We start from the raw sequence: 23,635 nt of genomic DNA, 5'->3' as shown, positions 1-23,635 counted from the left end.
GAACCACTGGTCCCTTGCCCTGGAAAATGTTTCATATGGCTACATCAACAGCAAACATAATTGTTCTTTGTCTTTCAAGGAGGCAGGAGAGCAATTAATTGGTCACCTCAACATTAGGGGCATATGATTTATTCTGTGAGTGGTTGAGAAGTAGCAGGAATGATACAATTGGTATGAGGCCTGGGGCTTAGTGGTAGAACACTTGTCTAACATGCAAGTTTAGGTTTGATCCTATCTCTGACCAAAAACAAAAACAAAAACAAAAAAGCTAAAAAAGCTCTCAGAGGTCTCACAATTTTAATTTGGTTGCTTCTAATGAGAAAAGTTTTTCTAAAAAATTCCAAAGATATATTAAAGCTGACAGCCTTAAATAACAATGTATTTCTTTTTCTTTTTTGTCTAACCTTTCCTTTTCTGATTCATCTGGTACTTAATATAGAGCAATGAGGTTTCTTTCCCCTTGGATACTTTCTCTGACTCTACTAGTTTCAGAAAGGCATGCCCATACCTGTTTTCTTCCTGTGGAGGGCAGTATGCATTAGGCTGAAAAGTTACCTTCCAAAAATGAGAGCGATGGCTGGCTGCTCACAGCTGTGGAATTATTTGGCATGTTTTTGTTTTTGTTTTGGCCAGTCAGTCATAGGGCTTGATCTCTGGGCTTGGCTGCTGTCACTGAGCTCTTCAGCTCAAGGCTAGCACTCTACCACTTTGAGCCACGGCCCCACTTCCAATTTGGCATGTTTTATAAGTGACTGCTACTGACAGTAAAAAAACAAAACAAACAAACAGTAATTGCAAGATGGTTAAATTAAAACATGCTTTTGTTATTTTTGTTGTTATTATTATTTGGTGGTAGTAAGGATTGAGCTCTGGGCCTTCTACATCTCTAGTGCTTTTGCCTGGGGTCTGCCTCAGAATGCAGTCCTCCTATCTTTGCTCCCTACTTAGTGGTTTGCTTTTTGAGATATGGTTTTGATAATTTTTTTTCACCTTTACTGGCCTTGAACCATGACTCTTGCATCTGCTTCCTGGCAGCTGGGTCATTTCCAGACAGACCTTGGGTGAGAGACAGGCAGATTTGGGGTGAGAAAGAAGAGCAGCAGCATCTTGTAGGAAGATGCAGAGGGACACTCTGCAAGAGTTTGGTCCAGCAGCTTTTGTGTATAGAGATGTTTCTCTTTTGTGCATTTTAGCTACTGTTCTATTAACAAATGCAGTGTAGATCTGCCCCCTTGAGTTTATCAATAGGAATCTTTATCTCTTTCTCATGTTTGTCTTCTTTTTGAAAGTACTTTTTTTTTTCAGCAGCACTCACACATTTCAGGTTCTGTTTCATCAGTCTGATCTTATCTGTCTCAGCCCCAGGACTTTGTCAGCCTAGCTTGTTTCTCTGTGGGTTCCAAGTCTCCTTCAGTAACCACCAAACTTAAAAGCTACCTCTTCATACTTTTTATGTGCTTCTTCTACAATAGGCTTAGCTTCTTCAAGCTGGAATTCCTGGAATTCCTCTTTTCTTCCTCTTGTAGGACTATTTTCATTAACCTTCATACTTCTCACTCATCAGCAGCTTTTTCCACATCCCTCAGCTTTTACAGGGCAATGGCCAGGCTCTCCTGAGCATTGTTTAGCTCAGTCTTCAACCAACTGGATCCTATAGTTCAAAGTGGCCACTTGGCCATGTTAGTCTCTGACTAGTCCCAGGCTTGCTATGACTCTTCCAGTTCCCTGCTGGAGGTACTTGGCCCTCTTTCCTCTATATCATCTGCTGCTGCAGAACCTGGCTCTAGTGCTTCACCACCCTGATGGCGGTGATCCTGGGTGGTTCTGATAGCTGGAATGACAGGTACATAACCACACCTGAGTTTTATTGGTGAAGATGGGTTTTTATGCATTTTTTTGCCTAGGCTGGCCTGGAACTGAGAAGTTAGGATTATAGATGTGAGCTGCAGTAAGTGCCTAATGCACCCCACCTCACCTAGCTTTTTTTTTTTTTTTTTTTGGCCAGTCCTGGGCCTTGGACTCAGGGCCTGAGCACTGTCCCTGGCTTCTTCCCGCTCAAGGCTAGCACTCTGCCACTTGAGCCACAGCGCCGCTTCTGGCCGTTTTCTGTATATGTGGTGCTGGGGAATCGAACCTAGGACCTCGTGTATCCGAGGCAGGCACTCTTGCCACTAGGCTATATCCCCAGCCCTCACCTAGTTTTTATATTCTTCCTTTTATTTCTGTTTTGAAGGGTTTAATGTTTTATTTTTTAGACTATTTATTAGCTGTATCTCTGGTTTTTACCAGCTGCTATATGGATTATTATGAATGTTTGATCATTATCTTCCAATAATGTTATGATATTTCATGTTTCCTAAGAAACCATAGTACCATATTTGTTCCAGTCCTGCCTGTTGAGCTCTGCTGTCATACATTTTATTTGTAACATATGCTATAAGATATATAGAAATGCACACATATGTAAATGATAGAACAGATTCTTTTTTTAAATTAAATTTTATTGACAAGGCGATGTACAGAGGGGTACAGTTACATAATAAGGTAGTAAGTACATTTCTTGTCATATTTGTTACACCCTCCCTCATTTTTCTTTCCCTTTCCTAGTTTAGATAAGCATATATACAGTATCCAGTGTATCAAAATCATATACAGTAACCACATGGGGTACGCCAAAGGAAATTCACCTAGTACATTAAACGTAATGACAACAATAAAATCCTCCTGTTTCCTTCTCATGGAGTTCATTTTGCTTAGCCTCATCTTATATAATCATATGTACATAGCTGTTGAGCTATTGTGAGCTTCTGATAGGTCTATCTTAGACTTTTTTAGATACATAATGTAAAGTTGCTGACCCAAACATGTGGTGGAGATACCATTTGAAAAGAAGTTTGTTATTTGTAGACCTGGTCTCTACTATTCTACCCTCCCCCCCCCAACAATCATATATCAAGGAGATCATGTGCCTTTGTTCTTTGTGTTCTAGGTTTGTCTTGCTCAACATTATTTGTTCAAGATCTGACCATTTCCCTGTGAATACCATTATTTTATAATTTCTAATTGCTATGTAGTAATACTACCATTGTGTACAGGTACCACATTTTTTGGATCCATTCATCTGTAGTGGGACATCTGGGTTGTTTCCATATTTTGGCTATTGTGAATTGTGCAGCGATAAACTTGGATGGAAATGTCTTTATGATATTCTGGGACCTGTTGTTCAGGATAGATGCCTAGGAGTTGTATGGCTGGGTCATTGGGTAGGTCTCTGCTGAGTTTTTTGAGGAACCTCCATACTGTTCTCCAAAGTGGTTGTACTAGTTTGCATTTCCACCAACAATGGAGAAGGGTTCCTCTTTCTCCGCATCCCCTCCAGCATTTGTTGTTGCCTGAGTTCAGGGTATAGACCATTCTAACTGGAGTGAGGGAGTATCTCAGGGTTGTTTTTATTTGCATTTCCTTTACTACCAGGGATGTTGAACAATTCCTCATATGTTTCTTTGCCATTTTTATTTCTTCTCCTGTGAAGTCTCTCTTTAACTCCTTTGCCCATTTAATAATTGGTTTTCTGGGTTTGGAGGGGATTTGTTTCTTGAGTTCTCTGTAGATGACGGATATTAGGCCTTAGACTCTTGCTGTGCTGGTGAAGATCCTTTCCCATAAGGTTGGCTGTCTTTCTAGTTTAGTGGCTATGTCTTTAGCAGAAACTTTTTATTTTGTAGTAGTCTCATTTGTCAAGTCTCTCTCCTATCTCTTGTGCTCCTAGGACTCTGTTCAGGAAGTTCCTGCCTGTGCCTATAAGTTCTAATGTCTTTCCTATTCTGTCAGTAGTTTCAGGGATTCAGGTCTGATGTTGAGGTCCTTAATCCATTTTGAGTTGATCTTGGTGCATGGTGATAGGCTAGGGTCCACTTTGAGTTTTCTACTTGTGGCTGCCTAGTTTTCCCAGCACCAATAGTTGAAGAGGCTATTTTTTTCCATTGTATGTCTTTAGCTCCTTTGTCAAATATCAGCTGACTGTAAGTATGCAGCTTTATTTCCCGGTCTTCTATCCTATCCCACTGATCTTCGGGTCTGTTTTTATGCCAGCACCAGGCTGTTTTTGTTATGATGGCTCTATAATAGAGCCATCTGAAGTCTTGTATTGTGATACCTTCTGCACTGCTTCTTTTGCCTATAATTGCTTTGGCTATTCTAGGTATTTTGTTGTTCCATATAAATTTATGGGTTGTTTTCTCTATTTCAGTGAAGAATGTAACTGGGAATTTGATGGGGATTGCATTGAATTTGTATAACATTTTGGGCAATATGGCCATTTTCACTATATTGATTCTGCCTACCCGTGAGCATGGGAGGTCTTTCCATCTCTTGGTGTCCTCTTTGATTTATTTTTTTAGATTTTTATAGTTCTCATTAAATAGATCATTCATGTATTTGGTTAGGTTAATCCCTAGGTAATTTGTTCTTTTTTTTTTTTTTTAGCTATTGCAAATGTTATTGTTTCCCTAATTTCCTTTTCTGCTTGTGCATTACTGGTGTACAGAAAAGCTGCTGATTTTTGTGGGTTGGTTTTGTAACCTGCTACTTTGCCAAAATGGTTTATTAGTTTTAGGAGTTTGGGGATTGAGTTTTTTAAGTCCTTCAGGTATAAGATGTCATCTGCAATAGGGATAGTTTAATTTCTTCTTTTCCAATGTGGATCCCTTTAATGCCCTCTTCTTGCCTCATTGCTATGGCTAGGGATTCCAGCACAATGTTGAATAGAAGCAGGGAGAGTGGGCATCCTTGTCTTGTTCCTGATTTTAGGGGAAATGCTTTTAGTTTCTACCCATTTAATATGATATTAGCAGTTGGTCTGTTGTATATGGCTTTTATTCTTTTAAAGAATGTTCCTTCTATTCTTATTCTTTCCAGGGCTTTTTAACATGTATGGGTGTTGTATTTTGTCGAAAGCTTTTTGATCATCGACTAAGATGATGATGTGATTCTTGGTCTTAGCTCTGTTAATGTGGTGAATTACATGTATTGATTCAAGAATGTTAAACCAGCCTTGCATCTGTGGGATGAAGCCTACTTGATCGTGGTGTTTCTGGATCCTTTTAGGTAATATATTGTTGAGGAGCTTTACATCTGTGTTCATAAGTGATATTGGTCTGTAATTCTTTTTTTTTGTTGTTGGGTCTTTGCCTGGTTTGGGGTTGAGTATGATATTAGCTTCATAGAATGAGTTTGGGATTTCTCCCTCTGTTTCTATTTTGCGGAAGAGTTTGAGGAGTATTGGTATTAGCTCCTTACTGAAGGTTTTTATAGAATTCATAGGTGAATCCATCCAGGCCTGAGCTTTTCTTTGTTGGAAGGCTCTTGATTACTTCCCGTATCTCGTTGTAGGTTATTGGTTTATTTAATTGATTTATTTCTTCTTGATTCAGTTTGGCAGTTTATACTTCTCTAAGAATTTAATTCATCTCTGTAAAATTTTCATTCTTTAATGAGTAAAGGTTCTGGAAATAGTTCCTTATAATTGATTGAATATCCTTTGTGCTTGTTGCAATTTTTCCATTGGGGTCCCTGATCTTAGGGATGTGAGTCTCTTCTTTTATTTTTGTAAATCTTGCAATGGGTCTGTAAATTTTATTTATTTTCTCAAAGAACCAGCTTTTAGTTTTTTTTTTTTTTTTTTTGTCAGTCCTGGGGCTTGGACTCAAGGCCTGGGCTCTGTCCCTGGCTTCTTTTTGCTCAAGGCTAGCACTCTGCCACTTGAGCCACAGTGCCACTTCTGGCCGTTTTCTGTATATGTGGTGCTGGGGAATTGAACCCAGGGCTTCATGTATACGAGGCAAGCACTCTTGCCAGTAGGCCATATTCCCAGCCCCAGCTTTTAGTTTTATTTATTTGCTGGATGGCCTTTCTATTCTCAATCAGATTTATCTCTTCTTTGATCTTTGTAATCTCTCTCCTCGTCATTTTAGATTCAAATTTTTCTTTTTTTTTTCCCAGTCATTTTAACTGTACTGTGAGATTATTCACCTGATCTGATTCCATTCTGTTAATGTGTGAGCTGAGGGCAATGATCTTGCCCCTCAGCACTGCCTTTGCTGTATCCCATAGGTTTCTTTGTGATGTATTTTCATTGTCATTGTTATAAGCTCATTAATTTCATCCTTAATTTGCTCTGTGACCCAAATGTTAGATAGTAGTGAGGAGCTTAGTCTCCAAGTGCTTGTCTAGTTTCTTGTTATCGAGGGCTAGCTTGATTCTGCTGTGATCAGATAGAATACATGGGATAATGTCAATACTCTTGTATTTGCTGAGGCTTTTTGTATGGACTATGATATGATCTATTTTGGAGTATGTTCCATGGGCTGCTGAGAAGAATGTGTATTGGGTCTCTGTAGCGTGAAATACTATGTACAGATCTGTCAGATCCATGTGGGATATGGTGATAATTACATCTTCAGCTCCCTTGCTAATCCTCTGTGTGTTGGATATGTCTCTTGGAGAGAGTGGAGTATTAAAATCTCCCACTATTATTGTATTTGAGTCTATCTTGTTCTGTAGTTCTGAGAGAATTTGTTTGACATATTTAGGTGCTCTGTTGTTGGGTGCATATATGTTGACTATTGTCATGTCTTCTTCCTGGATTCTTCCCTGTATTAACATGTAGTGAGTGACCTTCTTTATCTTTTTGAAGTGATTTTAATGAGAAGTCTAGCTTGTCTGAAATCAGGATGGCTACCCCTGCCGTTTTGGTGGGTGCATTTGCTTGGAAGATCTTACTCCATCCTTTCACTTGGAGCCTGTTTTTGCCCTTTGCTGTGAGATGGGTCTCTTGAAGACAACAGATAGATAGGTCTTGTTTTCGGATCTACTCTGCCAATCCTTTTCATTGGAGAGTTAAGTCCATTGATGTTTATAGTTACTGTGGATGGGTGTGGTTTTTTTCCCTTCCATTTTCCTATTAACCTGTGTTTTACTTCTTTCCTTCCTTTCTTGTGTTTACTAAAGCTGTCTTCCTATTGCGTTCTGGCTTTTGGGGTTTCTTGGTCCTGTCTGTTTTCTATTGGGTGACGTTCTCTTAGAATTCTCTGTAAGGCTGGCCTTTTGTTCATATATTCCTTTAATTTTTCTTTGCTGTGGAAGGTTTTGGTTTCTCCATCGAAAGTAAATTCTGGGGCTGGGAATATGGCCTAGTGGTGGAGTGCTTGCCTCACATACATGAAGCCCTGGGTTTGATTCCTCAGCACCACATATTTAGAAAAAGCCAGAAGGAGCACTGTGGCTCAAGAGGTAGAGTGCTAGCTTAAAAATATAATAAAAATAAAAACGAAAGTAAATTCTAATTTTGCTGGGTATCTAAGTCTGTCTTGGCAGTTGTTGGCCTTCAGGACTTGGATGGCTCTTTGTGTGTTGTAAGTTTGTGTGGAGAGGTCTGCCATGATTCTGATATTTTTTCCATTGTAGTATAGTTCTTTCTTTGTTTTTTTTTTTTTTTTTTTGGCCAGTCCTGGGCCTTGGACTCAGGGCCTGAGCACTGTCCCTGGCTTCTTCCCGCTCAAGGCTAGCACTCTGCCACTTGAGCCACAGCGCCGCTTCTGGCCGTTTTCTGTATATGTGGTTCTGGGGAATCGAACCTAGGGCCTCGTGTATCCGAGGCAGGCACTCTTGCCACTAGGCTATATCCCCAGCCCTCTTTCTTTGTTTTGACTGCATTCAGGTTATGTTCCTTGTTGTTAAGATCTGAGGCCTTGACTATGATGTGTCTGGGGATGTTTCTTCTAGGGTCTGTTCTGCTAGCTGTTCTATATGCTTCTGTTATCTGGGTAAGGTTTTTCCTTTTGAGATTGGGGAAATTCTCTGTAATAATTCTATTGAATATGTGTTGTATACCTCTGCTCCGATACTCCTCTCCTTCATCTATTCCGATTATACGCCGATTATATCTCTTCTCCCTGTCCACTATCTCCTGGATTAGTCTATCATGAAGACTGACAGTTTCTTGGAGTGTGATAATCTTCTGGTTCTTATCAGCTGAGTTGTCTTTCAGAATTGACACCCTAGATTCTATCTGATCAATCCTGAGACATAGCTTCCACTGTAGTTTGCATTGAGGCAAGTGAGCTGTTTATGGTTGCTAGATCAGCTCTCAGTGTGGTAATTTCTTCTTTTAGTGAGTTGAATTTTGATCCCATTTTTTTAAATGTATTTCGTCTTTTATACTTACCAGTTTATCCTTTCTGTTTTCTTTTTCTTTTTTTGCCAATCCAGGCTGTCTGGTATAGATGCCTAGAGTGTGATGAACATAGTTGGGTGTTTATTGTAGTGTATATCTGCTGGAGATAAACTTTCTTGCTTTTTTTCTATTTTCAAATATGTTTCTATTTTCAAATATGTCTTCTGTTTGTAACAGCACACTTAAGCTTGACTCTGATATGCCTACGTATGATTCTTTCTCATTATACTTCTTAGAATTTGTTTGGTGTGTTGGATGTGTAGATTTGTGTCTTCCATCAATTTTTGGGGAAAAAAATTGTCTTTCTTTTTTGGTACTGGGGATTGAACCCAGGATGTTTCACTTGCTAGGCAAGTGCCTTACCCCTGAGCTATACTTCAGTCCCTGGAATTTTTTTTTTGACATTATCTCTTCCAATATTTCTTCTGTTTTTCTCTTCTCCTCTTCTTCCTCCTCCTCCTCCTTTGAACTTACTTGTATATTATACTATTGTCTCAGTTTTTCAGGGCCAAACTTTTCCTCCTGTACTCTTTTTGCCTTTCTGTGCTTCATTTGAATCATTTTTGGACCTATGTTCCAGTTTACAGAATCTGTTTCTAAGGGCCTGTGGCACTATTTCTACTCTTTTTCAAAGATTATGTTTGTGTTTCAGAGTGCATACTTTTTGCTTGTTTTTCTTCGTATCTGTGGATCATTTCTTCATGTCTAGCCATTGAAATTTCTTCTGTCTATTGTGAAAGAGTTTTGGTGGAAAATGTTATTATAGTAAATTAAAAAGTCTCATTCCTGCTACTAATCAAGTATGGTAGTATATATTCTTTGTGTTTCACTTTTCTCATCTATAGACTATTATTTGTAATGTCTACTGTAGAAATATACCTTACAGAAGTTTAAAAGAAAATCACTTTGCTCTTAGGAAGGCATATGGGAGTCTCTGTAGGACACAGACTCTGCTTACTAATTATTACACAGTGTTGTGGAACAGTGATGTATGGCTAGTAGGCACTGAGAAAATATATATTGAATTGAAAAATCACATCACCAGTTTTTTTGCATAGTTTTTGTGAGTTATTAATATTGCTTATTATTTCTTTGCCTTAACTAGCAGTGCAAAAGTTAAAGTGTACATTAATTGGAATTAAACCTGTGCTAAAGTGAATGGATTGGAGGGAGAGCAATGTCCATTTAGAGGTCCGTGGGAAAATTTGATCGTGGCTCACACAGAGACTTAGAGCTTTATATCACAAGATCTTTGGTTTGTTTGTTTTTAGTAGTGATTTTTTGAAAAGTGCTTGTACATAATAATAATATGAAACAGTTGCTTTTAGTAGATTTAGCCATACACTTAATTTCTACAGAAAATTTGCCCACTTATTGCTTGCTTGGAGAGGACTCCAACAACATTACTTTGCCTTGGTACTTCACTGTAAGGAACACCATTTTAGTGAAACACGGGCAAAGACGGAAAGAATTTCTATGGGATTAGCCAAGAAGATCCAGTATTTTCTTACAGCTGAAGCCATTAGGGGACTTTATCTCCTTTGTATATTTTGTGTTCATTGGTTTTAAATATGAAGAAATACATATTTGTTGTCAAAAATATAAAAAAAGAATAAAATGTAATGGAACAAAAAATCTGTGCTAAATTCTTTTTTGATGTGATAATATGTGAGTCATTACTGTGGTAGGGGAAATAATATGAAATTATATGTCAAATAGCTAAACATTATAGATAACTCAGAAATTATACAATAGATTTAAGTTGTTGTGATAACACTTGATGTTACAGACTTAGATGAAGTTAAGTAAGGAAATTTGTTAGTGTAAGTTATGATTTTCACCCTGTAACTTTGTTTGTGCTCTAGTAAATGAAAATGTTAATTTTGCTCATTTTGATTATTACTGTAATTACCCATATTTTGTTTTCTTCAGTGCTAGAGAATAAAAACCCAGTGCCTGGTACATCCCAGGCGAGCACTCTGCCACTGAGCTCCACCCCCAGCTTCTGTGGCTCCATTTTAGTGGAATTAGAAGACTGAGTAGTTAGATTTACTTATAAAGTTAGTGTGTTAAAAACTTCTTATAGAGTTTTCTTTTTAACTTCTCACAGGTATTATTCTGCCCTAAAAACTATGGAACAATTAGAGAATGTGTACTTCCCTCGTGTTAGTCAGTACCGTTTCTGCCAGCTGATGATAGACAATCTCCCTAAACTCCGTGAAGATATTAAAGAAATCTCTATGTCTGACCTCAAAGATTTTTTGGAAAGCATTCGAAAACATTCTGACAAAATAGGTGAAACAGCAATGAAGCAGGTGAGAAGAAACAGCTTTAAGTTTTCATATTACAATCTAAAGTATAAAATGTCCAAAGTTTATTCTGCTAGGTTACATGGAATACTTTTTTTTTTGTGTGTGTGTGCCAGTACTGTGCTTGAACTCAGAGCTACATGTTCTCACTTGGCTTTCTTTCTTGGGGCCATTGCTGTACAACTTGAGCCAAACACAAGATTGGCATTCAGCTCCAAAACATGATTTCTAATGCCTCATTTTCTCCCCTCAAGTATTATACACTACAGTAGCTCTTATTTTCTTCTTTGGTTGGTGCACCAGAGTTTGAAGTCAGGGCCTCAGGTTCCTAGAGGTTTCTCACCGTTTTCTGCTCAGGCTAGCTTTGAACCAAGATCTTCTGGATCTCAGTTCTCTGAGTGGTTAGGATTATAGATGTGAGTGACAGATGCCCAGATTTATTTTATTTTTTCTAGTTAAAGTAGTTTGCAAGAGACCATTGTTAAATCAAAGGAAATTAAAATTAAGTATTTTAACTGAACTTATTTTAAACTTTTTAAAGGATTATGAATCAGATAATATCTGTTATACTTCTAATTGTGTTAACACTTCAGAGTGGTATACTGTATACTAGTTTTTACTTTGTTATTGAGGTGAAAAATTTACATAACAAAGTTAACTGTTTATTTTTGTGATACTAGGTTTAGAACTCAGAGCTTTCCACTTGCTAGGCAGGTACTCTACCACTTAATCTACACTTTTAGCCATTTGCTCGGTAAACTTCCATGGGGCTTGGGTATGGCTTAAATGGTAGAACGCTTGCCTAGTATGTATGAAGCCTTAGGTCCAGTTCTCACTCTTTCTTCTTCCTCCTCCTCCTCCTCCTCCTCCTCCCCCCCTCCTCCCCCTCCCCCTCCTCCCCCTCCTCCCCCTCCTCCTTTCTTCTTTCTTCTTTCTTCTTCCTTCTTCTTTGCCAGTCCTGGGCCTCAGGGCCTAAGCACTGGCCCTGGCTTCTTTTTGCTCAAGGCTAGCACTCTGCCACTTGAGCCACAGCGCCACTTCTGGCCATTTTCTATATATGTGGTGCTGGGAAATCAAACCCAGGGCTTCATGTATAAGAGGCAAGCACTCTTGCCAGTAGGCCATATTCCCTGCTCAAACCATAATATTTCTGATCTCTGTTTTCTCAGTGGCTAGAATTTCAAACATGAGTCCCCAGCTCATTTTGGTTTTTCTTTTGAAGCTCAGCCTCAAACTCATGATCCTCCTATTATAGCTGCCAAGGATTGGGATTATAGGTGATTTACCACCATGATTTCAAAATTAACAAATGTGAACGATCCAATTACATTTAGTATAAATGTTATATAACCAGTGTTTTTGTCTAGTTGCAAAACAATTTTCATCATCTTAAATAGCCCTTAAGCAGTTGCTCCCCTTCCTTCTTGTTCCTAGTTTCTGGCAATCACTAGTCTGTTATATCTCTATGGTTTGCCTATTCTGGGTATTAGTGGAACCCTATGTGAACCTTTTTTGTGAGCTACTCTTTGTTGTTTCCCTGTGTTTAATTGTTTGGTCACCTTGAAGATGTATTGATTTTGAAAATTCTTCACCAAGATAAATTTACTTTGGTAAAACTATCAATCTATGCAACAAGATAGGAGTTGTGATATACAGTAATACTTTTTGAAGTTGCTTCTTTTTTGCAGCTGTAGTTAACTTGAATGAAAGACTCAGTTTTCAAGTTATATTTTCATTCATTTATTTTGTCAGTACTAGAGCTTGAAATCAGGATCTCCCACTTGAATGGTAAAAACAAAAACAATTGTATTTACTTCGAATGAACAGAAGCTACAGAATAGAACTTAAGTGAAACTTACCACCTCTGTTTTCTGTGGAATCCAGATTGTATGTCATTTTTATTTACAATGTGATGATGAGAATATGGTTACCTGTGCGTAACAGTGTAGAAACAAATAGTTGAACTGTAGGTCAGTGAGTTAGAATTTCAGTATCACATTAGTAGCCTAGAAAAAGTATGCTCTCAATAGGAGAATGAGATTTAAAACTGTAATTTAAAAACAAGACTCCTGAGGTTCTGAGTGTAGAAAACATGATTATTTGTAGAATTTTCATTTTATAGATTAGAGCCCATAGTTTTAAAGGCAAATTTGTTACTTTCACTATAAAAATTAGGAAAGAAAATATAAAATCAATGATTTAAGTAGTCATTTCAAAAAGTAAGGGACATAAAAACTGAAAGAAATAATAAAAATAGCAGAAATCTGCACAATAGAAGACAGAATAAATAATATGAGAAAAGCAAAAGTTGATTCTTGGACTTTTTAAGTAAAATTGGTGAATCTGTATGACTGAAAGCCTGAAAAGGAAGACAAAAGCACAAATAATGAACTAAAAAGAGGTCTGTTGTGACAGATCCTGAACCTACATGAAATATAAGAAAATATTAGCTGGGTACTGTTGGCTCATGCCTGTAATTCTACTACTCAGGAGGCCGAGATTTGAGGAAGTTTGAAGCCAGCCTAGGCAGGAAAGTCCATGAAATGCTTATCTCCAATAAACTACTCAGAAAAGGCCACTTCTAGTGGCACTGTGGCTCAAGTGATAGAGTCCTTGAGCCAAAAGAGCTCAAGGACAGTTCCCAGACCCTGAGTTCAAGCCCAGGACCACACACAAAACACATTAGTATGAATACATTTTTATAGCCATCTATGTACTGTTCTATACATGTAATCCTAGCATTTAGGAGCCTGAAGTAGGAGGATCTTGAATTTGAGGCCAGCCTCTGGTACATAGTGGTTGTCAGGCTATTTTGGGATACAAAGCAAGATCCTGTCTTAGGAAACAAAACAAAAATGAAACTAGATTAATACTAATTAGAATAGATTTTGAAAATATAAAGATTGCTGTCTTTAAAATAGGCACAACAGCAGAAAACCTTCAGTGTTGCTCTACAGAAACAAATTAATGTGAAATTTGGAAAGAACATGTATATAAATCATGATAGAACTCCTGAAGAAAAAAATGAAATTGTATTGAAACATGTGCTTGAAGAAGATGAGAATGAAGAAGAGGTAATGGGATTTCTTCCCTTCTTTTTCTGTTACAGGAACAATTTTTCTTTGGGATTGTCATTACATCTGTGTGATTCTTAGTCTTCTCATTTGAGATTGAGTTTATGTCAATCAGATTGAAATGGATAATGAAGTCATCCTAAATACTAGACTACGCAATTGACAGATAGGATGTATTATAGGTTATACTTGTAACCATAGGTAGTTGAACCTACCTGCTCTAACAAAATTAGAAATAAATTGATCTTTTATTTTTTTAAGCAACAGTCACTCATAGTTGAATTACCTGTGAAAAATTTTTCATTTTACAATGCTTTGGCTCTGCCATTTGGCCTACTTCTGGGTAGCCTATGACTTTGTTTTTCAATTGGTGCTGAGATATTATAAAATTATTCTATTATGTTTTATTTTAGAAAATCCTAAAAATGTACAAATCTTGAAATGATCCTTAAATATTTACTTTTTCGTCTTTTTTTCTGGGGGGGGCCGGGGGGAGGCTGGATACTCAGGGCCTCAGCGCTGTCCCTGAGCTTCTTTTGCTCAAGGCTAGCATTCTACCACTTCAGCTATGGCTTTACTTCTGGCTTCTTTGGTAGTTAATTGGCGATTAGAGTCTCACAGACTTTTCCTGCCTGCGCTAGCTTGATACTGTGATCTTCAGATCTCAGTCTCCTTAGTAGCTAGGATTACAGGTATGAGTGCCCAGCTTTTCTCCCCTCCCTCCCTGCCTTGTGCCTGTTGGTAGCCTTGAACTCAGGAACTGGGCACTGTCCCAGAGACTGCCTGCCTGCTTGATTTCCTTCCTTCCTTCCTTCCTTCCTTCCTTCCTTCCTTCCTTCCTTCCTTCCTTCCTTCCTTCCTTCCTTCCTTCCTTCCTCCCTCCCTCCCTCCCTCCCTCCCTCCCTCCCTCCCTCCCTCCCTGCCTTCCCTCCCTCCCTCCCTCCCTCCCTCCCTCCCTCCCTCCCTCCCTCATGCTCGCTTTCTTTCTTTCTTTTCTTTTCTTTTTTGCTCAAAGCTAGTGCTCTTCCACTTGAGCCACAGCTCCACTTATAGCTTTTTGGTGGTTAATTGGAGATTAATTTCATGGGCTATCCTTCCTGGGCTGCCTTTGAACCATGATCATCAGATCTTAGCCTTTTGGGTAGCTATGATTACAGGCATGAGGCACTGGCATCTAGAAACATGTTTAATTAACCTGTATGGTTATGTGCTCATGCCATCTTTTGTGAACAAGGGAAACTGCTGACTACACAGATGTATGTGTATACATGTGTGTACATATGTGATACACATTTACATATGATATGTCTTATTATTGTCCTGATTATAGAATAATCAAAATCTGAGATAAATACAGAAAAATCAGTACCTGAGATAAAAATTTTCCTACTGTAGAATTAGTATAACTTGCTTAGTTCCTTGAAGTAAGTAAGTAAGTATTTATTTATTTATTTATTTATTTATTTATTTATTTGTCTGGGGGAAGGCAGAACTGGAGTTTTAACTCAGGGTATTGCAGTTGCTAGTCCAGAGCTCTACCTCTGAACCATAATTCCTGCTTTTTTTACATTGATAATTTTTTATAGGTTCTTGATTCCTGCCTGGGCACATACCTGGACCCCAGCCTGCCTCTTTTAGGCTTCCAACCATAGCTGGGATGATAGATACACACTACTGTGTATAACTATCTATTGTAAAGGGTTTCCTTGAACTTTCCTGCCCAGTCTTACCTTGTACCTTGGTCCTCCAGTCTCAGCCTCCTCAGTAATTAAGACTACAGGCATGAGCCACTGGTACCCAACTTCATTCCTTCTTAATATTCAGAGGATCCCTATATTCTATTCTCCTTTTAAGTTCAGAGTGATATGTGTGTGTATGTGTGTGTATGTATGTGTGTGTGTGTGTGTGTGTGCGTGTGCACCATTCTTGTCTATTTTCCCCAGTATGTTTTGCATATCCTTTTAAACAGAGTAATAATGAAATGTTTAATTGTCTATAACAATTTTCTGGGGGCTGGGGATATGGCCTAGTGGCAAGAGTGCCTGCCTCATATACATGAGGCCCTGGGTTCGATTCCCCAGCACCACATATACAGAAAACGGCCAGAAGGGGCGCTGTGGCTCAAGTGGCAGAGTGCTAGCCTTGAGCGGGAAGAAGCCAGGGACAGTGCTCAGGCCCTGAGTCCAAGCCCCAGGACTGGCCAAAAAAAAAAAACAAAACAATTTTCTGGTAATCTGTCAAGCAGAGTAAAATCTACTTTATAATCTAAAACAGTAATGATAATAAGCATAAAGAATAAACTACTGAAAAATAAGAAAATTAAATAAAATGGGTGTTCTGTTTATATAGTACACTTTCTAAAAATTAAGTAAATATTATACAAAGTTCATGAATTACCATTGTCATTATCTTACTTTAATATGTGTTCAATACTTATTTATATAGATGCCTATTACATAGTTACTTAATATTTTATATACATTTATTTACATGGCTTTATTTTTTTAGGTCTTAACTGTTCAGGATCTTGTTGATTTTTCCCCTGTTTACCGATGTTTACACATTTATTCTGTTTTGGTAAGTATAATTTGATGATTCTTACTTTGTAGTCTTCTGTGCTTGTGACTTTTTGTAAGTTTCAAAAGTAAAATAAAAGGAGTCTGGTAGACTGCATAATGTAGGTTTGTGTAAGTATACTCTAAAGTGTTTGTACAATGACAAATTTGATGCATTTATCAGAATAGATCTCCATCACTAAGTGGTAAATGACTATAGCTACAGTTCATTGTTTTTGTGCTGATGTTGTAATCCAGTTATCAATATTTTATTTCTACATGCTTACTCCACATCAGATGGTTCTTGTTTTTGCTTAATCCATCAGTAATTTCTGTATAAAGATATAATTCAGTAAGGATGGAATACAGCAGATTAAAGATGCCCTGTATTTTGTTATATCTCACAAATCTGAAACAAAACATACATATTGCAAAACTGAATACAGATATGAAGACAAGATAATATGCCTTTTCCCAAAGCTCATAACTTCTCAGTAACCAAGTTTCAAGATGTAGAAATGATTGAAATACCAAAGAAAATGTTTTAAAAATCTAGTTTTAAAATTACCTAAAAGAGGATGCTAATAGATGAATGAGAAAATCAGTAAAATGGATTAGAAATTCAACAGGGAATGCTGATGCTTACGCCTCTAATCCTAGCTACTTAGGTGGTTGAGATCAGAGGGTCATGGTCAAAGCCAGCACAGACAGGAAAGTCCCCATGAGTATTTTATCTCCAATTAACCACCAGAAAATAGGAAGTGGTACTGTGGCACAAAGTGGTAGAGTGCTAGCCTTGAGCTGAAGAACTCAGGGACAGCACCCAAGCCTTGAGTTCAAGGCCCAAAACTGGTCAAAAAAAGAAAAAGATTCAACAGGGAAATTAAAATTCTTTAAAAATAAAGAAAAATAGAAATGCTGTAAATGAAAAAACTCAATAAATCAAATAAAAAAACACAGTGGATGGTTTTACCAGTGGTTTAGATCAAGCAAATAAAAGAATATCAGAGATTGAAGACAAGGTCAATGAAATAATATATCAAGACAGCAATAAAAAAAAATAAAGCAAGCAAGATCACAGTTTTCCAGAACTCTATGGCAAGATTAAGAGACAAAACCTAATAATATATGGGATAGAAGAAGGAACTGAGATACAAACATAGAAACCTTTTCAATGAAATTAAAGTAGAAAACCTTCCAAATCTCAGGGAAAATATGGACATCTAAAAACAGTTGATATTTGAACCTTCAAATAAATATGATCAGAAAAGAACCTTTATGCATTATATTATAGTTCAAATGAGAAGGTCAGAAAATAAAGGAAAAATATTGAAATCACAAAGGCAATCCCATCACAATCATATTGGAACTCTTTTTTTTTTTTTGCCAGTCTTGGGCCTTGAACTCAGGGCCTGAGCACTGTCCCTGGCTTCCTTTTGCTCAAGGCTAGCACTCTGCCACTTGAGCCACAGCGCCACTTCTGGCTGTTTTCTGTGTATGTGGTGCTGGGGAATCGAACCCAGGGCTTCATGTTTAGGAGGCAAGCACTCTTGCCACTAAGCTATATTCCCAGCCCACATCAGAACTCTTAAGATCTAGGAAAGTATGAAATATGGAGTAAATAACTCAAGATTACAGTATCTAATAAAGTTATCCCTTTAAATTAATGATGAAATAAAGAATTACCAATGTAAGGAGAAACTATAACAGTTCCTAATATCTGTGCCAGCATTGCAGAAGACACTTAAAGAAATCAGATACAAACATGAGGAAAAGAGGTCAGGAAAGAATAACTTTCATGAGAGGAATAAATGAAAAAATGAGAATTAAGAAAACACATTCAACTCCACCAACTAGCAAACTTCTAGGATAGATCCTCATTTGTTAAAAAAGAACAAACACTACTTGAATAATAACAGGAAAAATAACAGCAACCACCAAAATATTGGAACTAACCCCAATGCTAAACTATTTATAAAATGAAAGGAGAATGGAATTGTTCTAGAAGGGGAAGAAATGGGAATTCATTCTATAAAAGCATTACCATGATATTCAAAGTAGATGAAAACATAGCAACACAAAGGAAATTGCAGACCAATTTCTTTTTCTTTTTAGTGGTCCTGGGGCTTGAACTCCAGGCCTAGGCAGTGTCCCTGAGTCTCTTTGTGCTCAAGGCTAGTGTTCTACCACTTGAGCCACAGCGCCACTTCAAGTTTTCTGGTGGTTAATTGGAGATGAGTCTCTTGGACTTTCTTCCTGGGTTGGCTTCGAACTGCAGTCCTCAGATCTCAGCCTCCTGAGTAGCTAGGATTGTAGGCGTGAGCTACCATCGCTCAGCTTTAGACCAATTTATTTGATGAACACAGGGAAAAAAAACTCAATAAAATATTTGTGAATGGAACTCAGCAGCACATTAAGAAAAACATGATTAAGTTACATTCTTGGAATGCAGGGATGGTTTAGCATGTACAAATCAAAAAAGGTAATATAGCACCAAATTAGAAAGTTGTTCTTAATAGAATTAAGGACAAAAATCTTACTTTCATCTTAATAGATGAAGAAAAAGCTTTTGACAGAATTCTGCATCACTTCATGAAAAATCCCCAAAGAACTTAGGAATAGAAGAATCATACCTAACATAACAATGGGCATATACAACAAACCCATAGTCAACATTATATTAAATGGAGAAAAAGCTGAATGCATTTTCTCTAAAATTGGGAATAAGTCATGAGTGTCTTCCATTTTCTACTCTTATTTAATACAAATACTTAGCTAGTCCAGTAAGGCCAGAAAAATACTAATAAGAATGGAAACAGTCAAATGATCTCTTTTACAGATGATGATCCTACACTTGAAAGACTTCACTAGAAGACTTTTAGATCTGACAAATACAAGTAATAGTATGCAAAATCAACATAATAAAATCAGTTGCATTTCTGTGTACCAATAATGAAAGACTGAGAAAGAAATCGGTAAAATAGTCTTATTCACAGTTGCCTCAACAAAACAAAACAAGCAAACAAAAGAACCCCACCTAAGAATAAACTTAACCAAGGAGGTAAAGACTCCATATGACATTGAAGAAAGAAAGACACTAAAAGTTGGAAAGACCTCTCTTGTTCATGAATTGGCAGAATTAATATTGTGAAAAATACGTGTATTATTGAAAGCAGCACATTGATTGAATGTAATCTGTAGATTCAGTTACAGAATGGTTTATATCTAATTTAACATGATTATATAAATTAGCTGTACATGTCTAAATGTTGTACATACAGGAACTGTTTTCCTTAAAATACTGAATCTGAATGAATGAATTTCTAAATGTATTGGATAAATACCAGTTTATTGTGAAAATTGCTGTCTTACCTGAGAAAGGTTGCCAAGGAGTTCTGGGCTAGGAATTTTAAGGGATTTTTAGGTCCTTAGCCTATTCCTAAAAATGAACTGAGAAGCCATCCTATTTTCATGATAGTTCTTCTCTACCACTGATGCTCTCCCAAAGCCCCTTGGAAAGCCTTTTCATAAGAACTAGAAGTACTTTGAAGCCATACCCCATGGTCTGCTTCAAAGTTCACCAGTCATTGAGCACAGGTGGAATTTTGAAAGCCTGAATTTCTTGTCTAGTTTGAGTTAACTGAGCTATAACTCTGAAGTTGTATTGTAGAATTAAGCTGAAGTCTTGTTTCTTGGAGACTTTACCCTTGATTGGCTTCCTTTTATTTTGTTTCTTTCTTATTCCTTTCCCTAATCTCAGGTTCTTTTGCTAGGTAAACTATCTAGAATTTGGTTGAATTAGTTAGCTGTTGCTATCTAACACATTGGCTTAAAAATTTATTTGCAAACATCAGAGGTGGCTTATTATCCAGTCTGGCTTACCCTTAATCTGTTCACAGATATTTATTTACTAATGCTTTTTTTCTTAAGAGTTATGGGATAGAAAAATGAAGTGTTTGCTCTTCATTTACTAAATGGTTGTAAACTCAGGTTTTTCACCAAAATAAAATTCCATTTGTTTAAAAAAAATTTTATTTGTAGAGTCAGTTGTCTGGTAGTAGCTTAGCTTGTGATACTGGCTAGTCTTTCATGAGGTACTAGTTAGGATGACTGCAGCCATTTCAAGACTTGAAAGAAGCCAGAGGACCTGCTTCTGTCATGGCTGGTGGCAGAGGGCCTTAGGCTTCAATTCTTTATAACCTGGGCTCTCTACAAGGCTGTCTGAGAGTTCTCATGATACGGCAACATTCCTCCTCTAGAGATTTATTTTTGAGGGGACTAGTACCAGGGTTTGAACTCAGAAACTTGTGCTTGCTTGACTTTCTGGCTTGGCTGCTATTCTTTATCACTTGAGCCACATATCTAGCCTGGTGTTTTGCTGGTTTTGAAAATGGAGTCTTTTGGACTTTTCTATCCAGATTGGCTTTGAGCCATGATCCTCTAGATATCAGCCTCCTGACCAGCTAGGGTTATCAGGATGAATTCGAGCCGTATTGGAGCCATAATGACTTTTATAACTCAATCTCAGAAGTGACATGCCATCTTTTGATGTTTCTGTTGATCCAACATGCCAACTCTGGTATAATATGCAGGGGAGTTACACAGGATCATAATTGTGAGATTTTTTTGGAGGCCATCTTAAGGCTTTGGAGGCTATCACAAAAGTACAATTTGATTTAATTGGTTTAACTATGATTTCGTGTGTGTGGGTGTGTATGCGCAGCACACGTGCACATGCATGTGTGCTGGTCCTGGGGCTTGAATTCTGGGCCTGGAGCTGTCCCTGAGCTTTTGTGCTCAAGGCTACCACTTTATCACTTGAATCACTGCTCTACTTCTGGCTTTTTCTGATTAATTGGAGAGAAGAGTCTTACGGACTTTCCTATCTAGGCTGGCTTTGTGATCTTAAGAGCTCCAGCCTCCTAAGTAGCTAGGATTACAGGCATGAGCCCCTAGTGCCCAGCTGAGTGTACATTTTTATAAATAAATTACCCTACATTCACAGCTCAGAACTGTAAGCAAGAAAAGTATATTGCCAGTGTGAAAAAAAGCCCTATTAAGATATTCTCATGCAGAAAAAATTCTTTAAAGATACCATTAAGCTACATTCCCAACCCGATCCTCATTTTTAATACAAATTTAGTATTTGGTTCACTCATAATCAGGATGTACCAAATACTTAAGCTGTTTGGGTCAACTAAGTACTGATTATAGTAATTTATCCCAAAACAGAAAATATTTTAGCACCTAAGGCCATAATCTTACTAATAAATATTACAACATTTCATTAGAAAATAAATTGGGGAGCTGGGAATGTGTCTTAGTGGCATAGTGCTTGCCTAGCACACAAAAAGCCAGAAGTGGCAAGTGGTGGATTGCTAGCCCTGAGCAAAAGATGCTCAGGGACAGTGCCCAGGCCCTAAATTCAAGCCCCAGGACTGGCAGAAAGAGAGACAGAGGAAGGAAGGAAAGGAAGGAAGGAAGGAAGGAAGGAAGGAAGGAAACATTGGATACAAATAAATTCAGAAAAGATTATATGACTCTTAGCAGGAAAAGAACAATGTGTTATTAGCAGTGTGTGTATATGGGTATAGTCACTTTTTTTTTTTTTTTGGCCAGTCCTGGGCCTTGGACTCAGGGCCTGAGCACTGTCCCTGGCTTCCTTTTGCTTAAGGCTAGCACTCTGCCACTTGAGCCACAGCACCACTTCTGGCCGTTTTCCATATATGTGGTACTGGGGAATTGAACCCAGGGCCTCACGTATATGAGGCAAGCTCTCTTGCCACTAGGCCATATTCCCAGCCCTATAGTCACTTTTTTATTATGCTGTTGGCTTTATTTTAGGGTGATGAAGAAACATTTGAAAATTATTACCGAAAGCAAAGAAAGAAACAAGCAAGACTGGTATTGCAACCCCAGTCAAATATGGTAAGTATGTGTGAATTTTGAGTTATATTGCTGCATTTTATTTTACCTTGGTTTAATTTCTTCAGAGCTTGTATTCATGTAACTGCAAAACTTATTGAACATCTACAGGCAAGAAGAGAATCTTGCTAACTTTTTGCCTGAGCTGGCTTCAAACTATGATCCTTAAATCTCTTATCTCCCAAGGATCACAGGCTTGAGCCTTTATGTCCATCCTGATCATGAAAAAGAATTTTCTTGCAAAACCAAAAGAAATTCAAATGTTTGAAAATTTGATCCATTTTTGAAATGTGTGAACTGTACCATTTGAACTTGATTGAAATATGAGTATTTCATGTAAATAACTTACAAATGATAGTAAGATGATGACATATTTTCCTTTTTGTCTTTTGTTGAAATTATAAATATGCAATAGTAGGCCATTCTTAAGGAGTTTGACTTTTGTTATGAATAATATGAAAGGAAATGAAAGGTTTTGGGCAGTACATAGAAAGTTTAGATTGCTATTTGAAAGCTATCATTTTGATAGTTACATGGATAATAGGTTGTAGTTTAAGCCTGGAAGCTAGGGAGATGAGATAGAATAGTGATATATTAGCCCATGTGAAAAATGATGGTAGCTTCAACTAGTCTGCTGAGAAGGGGTTATGAAATCTAATTTACTTTTAGGCTTGTTCATTCTCTATCACCATTAAAATACACATTGTATCAGAGTATGGGCATTTTATTATTTGCAAGGGTGTTCCTGTAACCTAAAAATGTGTGCAGCATGTAATAGGCTCTCAATAAATATTTGTTAATGAAGTTATGGTGACTTGGAACATTTATGTTGCTGGTGTTTATTGGTTTAAATTGATTTTTATTTTTCATTTAAAGCATGAAACAGTTGATGGCTATAGAAGATATTTCACTCAAATTGTAGGGTATGTATCTAATATGGAAGTAACTATTATTAATTTTGTTATGTTAAATATCAGAAATATTTTGTTTGAGCTTCTTAATTTTTAAACACATGCTGTGTTGGTAATTACTGCTTTAGGTTCTTTGTGGTGGAAGATCACATTTTACATGTGACTCAAGGATTAGTAACCAGGGCATACACTGATGAACTTTGGAACATGGCCCTCTCAAAGATAATTGCTGTCCTTAGAGCTCATTCAGTAAGTCATACAATTTATGTTACTAAAATTTTAATTCAGTTACATCAAGAACTTCTGAGCTGTATAATGTCAAAGGAAAACTGTACCTCTGTCATTCTGCATTTGTTGTAATTGCTCAGATTTGGAAGTACTAAGGTCAAGACTTCCTTTGGTTTTATTAGACTTAGACTGTGACTGGGGCTTCCCAAGATACTTTTTTTTTTCCTCCAGCATTATAGAAAATGAATTAAGCTGGTCTCATTAGTGTCAACTGACCTCTTCATTAGATCACTGAAAAGCACTGTGAAGAAAAGGATTTTAATTATCATTCCAAATTCTTTGTTTCCAAAATAAACTCATCCATTAAAACTCAATAGAACTTGTTCTTCAATGTTTATAA

The 23,635-nt window shown here is 37.4% G+C and overlaps 1 protein-coding gene across 5 annotated transcripts in view; it reads left to right on the top strand.

The window, feature by feature from the left end:
- The window catches only part of Exoc6 (exocyst complex component 6), a 116,778-nt gene that overhangs the window by 28,554 nt on the left and 64,589 nt on the right, over positions 1-23,635 (top strand). For all 5 annotated transcript variants that reach the window (XM_048338685.1, XM_048338690.1, XM_048338689.1 and 2 more), the window contains 6 exons: positions 10,344-10,548; positions 13,464-13,616; positions 16,125-16,193; positions 22,016-22,099; positions 22,973-23,019; positions 23,136-23,256. In XM_048338685.1, the coding sequence (XP_048194642.1) occupies positions 10,344-10,548; positions 13,464-13,616; positions 16,125-16,193; positions 22,016-22,099; positions 22,973-23,019; positions 23,136-23,256 (679 nt within the window). The remainder of the gene's footprint in view (positions 1-10,343; positions 10,549-13,463; positions 13,617-16,124; positions 16,194-22,015; positions 22,100-22,972; positions 23,020-23,135; positions 23,257-23,635) is intronic.

This window comes from Perognathus longimembris, chromosome 2 (assembly GCF_023159225.1).
Source record: "Perognathus longimembris pacificus isolate PPM17 chromosome 2, ASM2315922v1, whole genome shotgun sequence".
Classification (NCBI taxonomy): Eukaryota; Metazoa; Chordata; class Mammalia; order Rodentia; family Heteromyidae; genus Perognathus; species Perognathus longimembris.
Note: the sequence above shows the minus strand (reverse complement) of the source record. Positions and strands in the feature narration are given on the sequence as shown.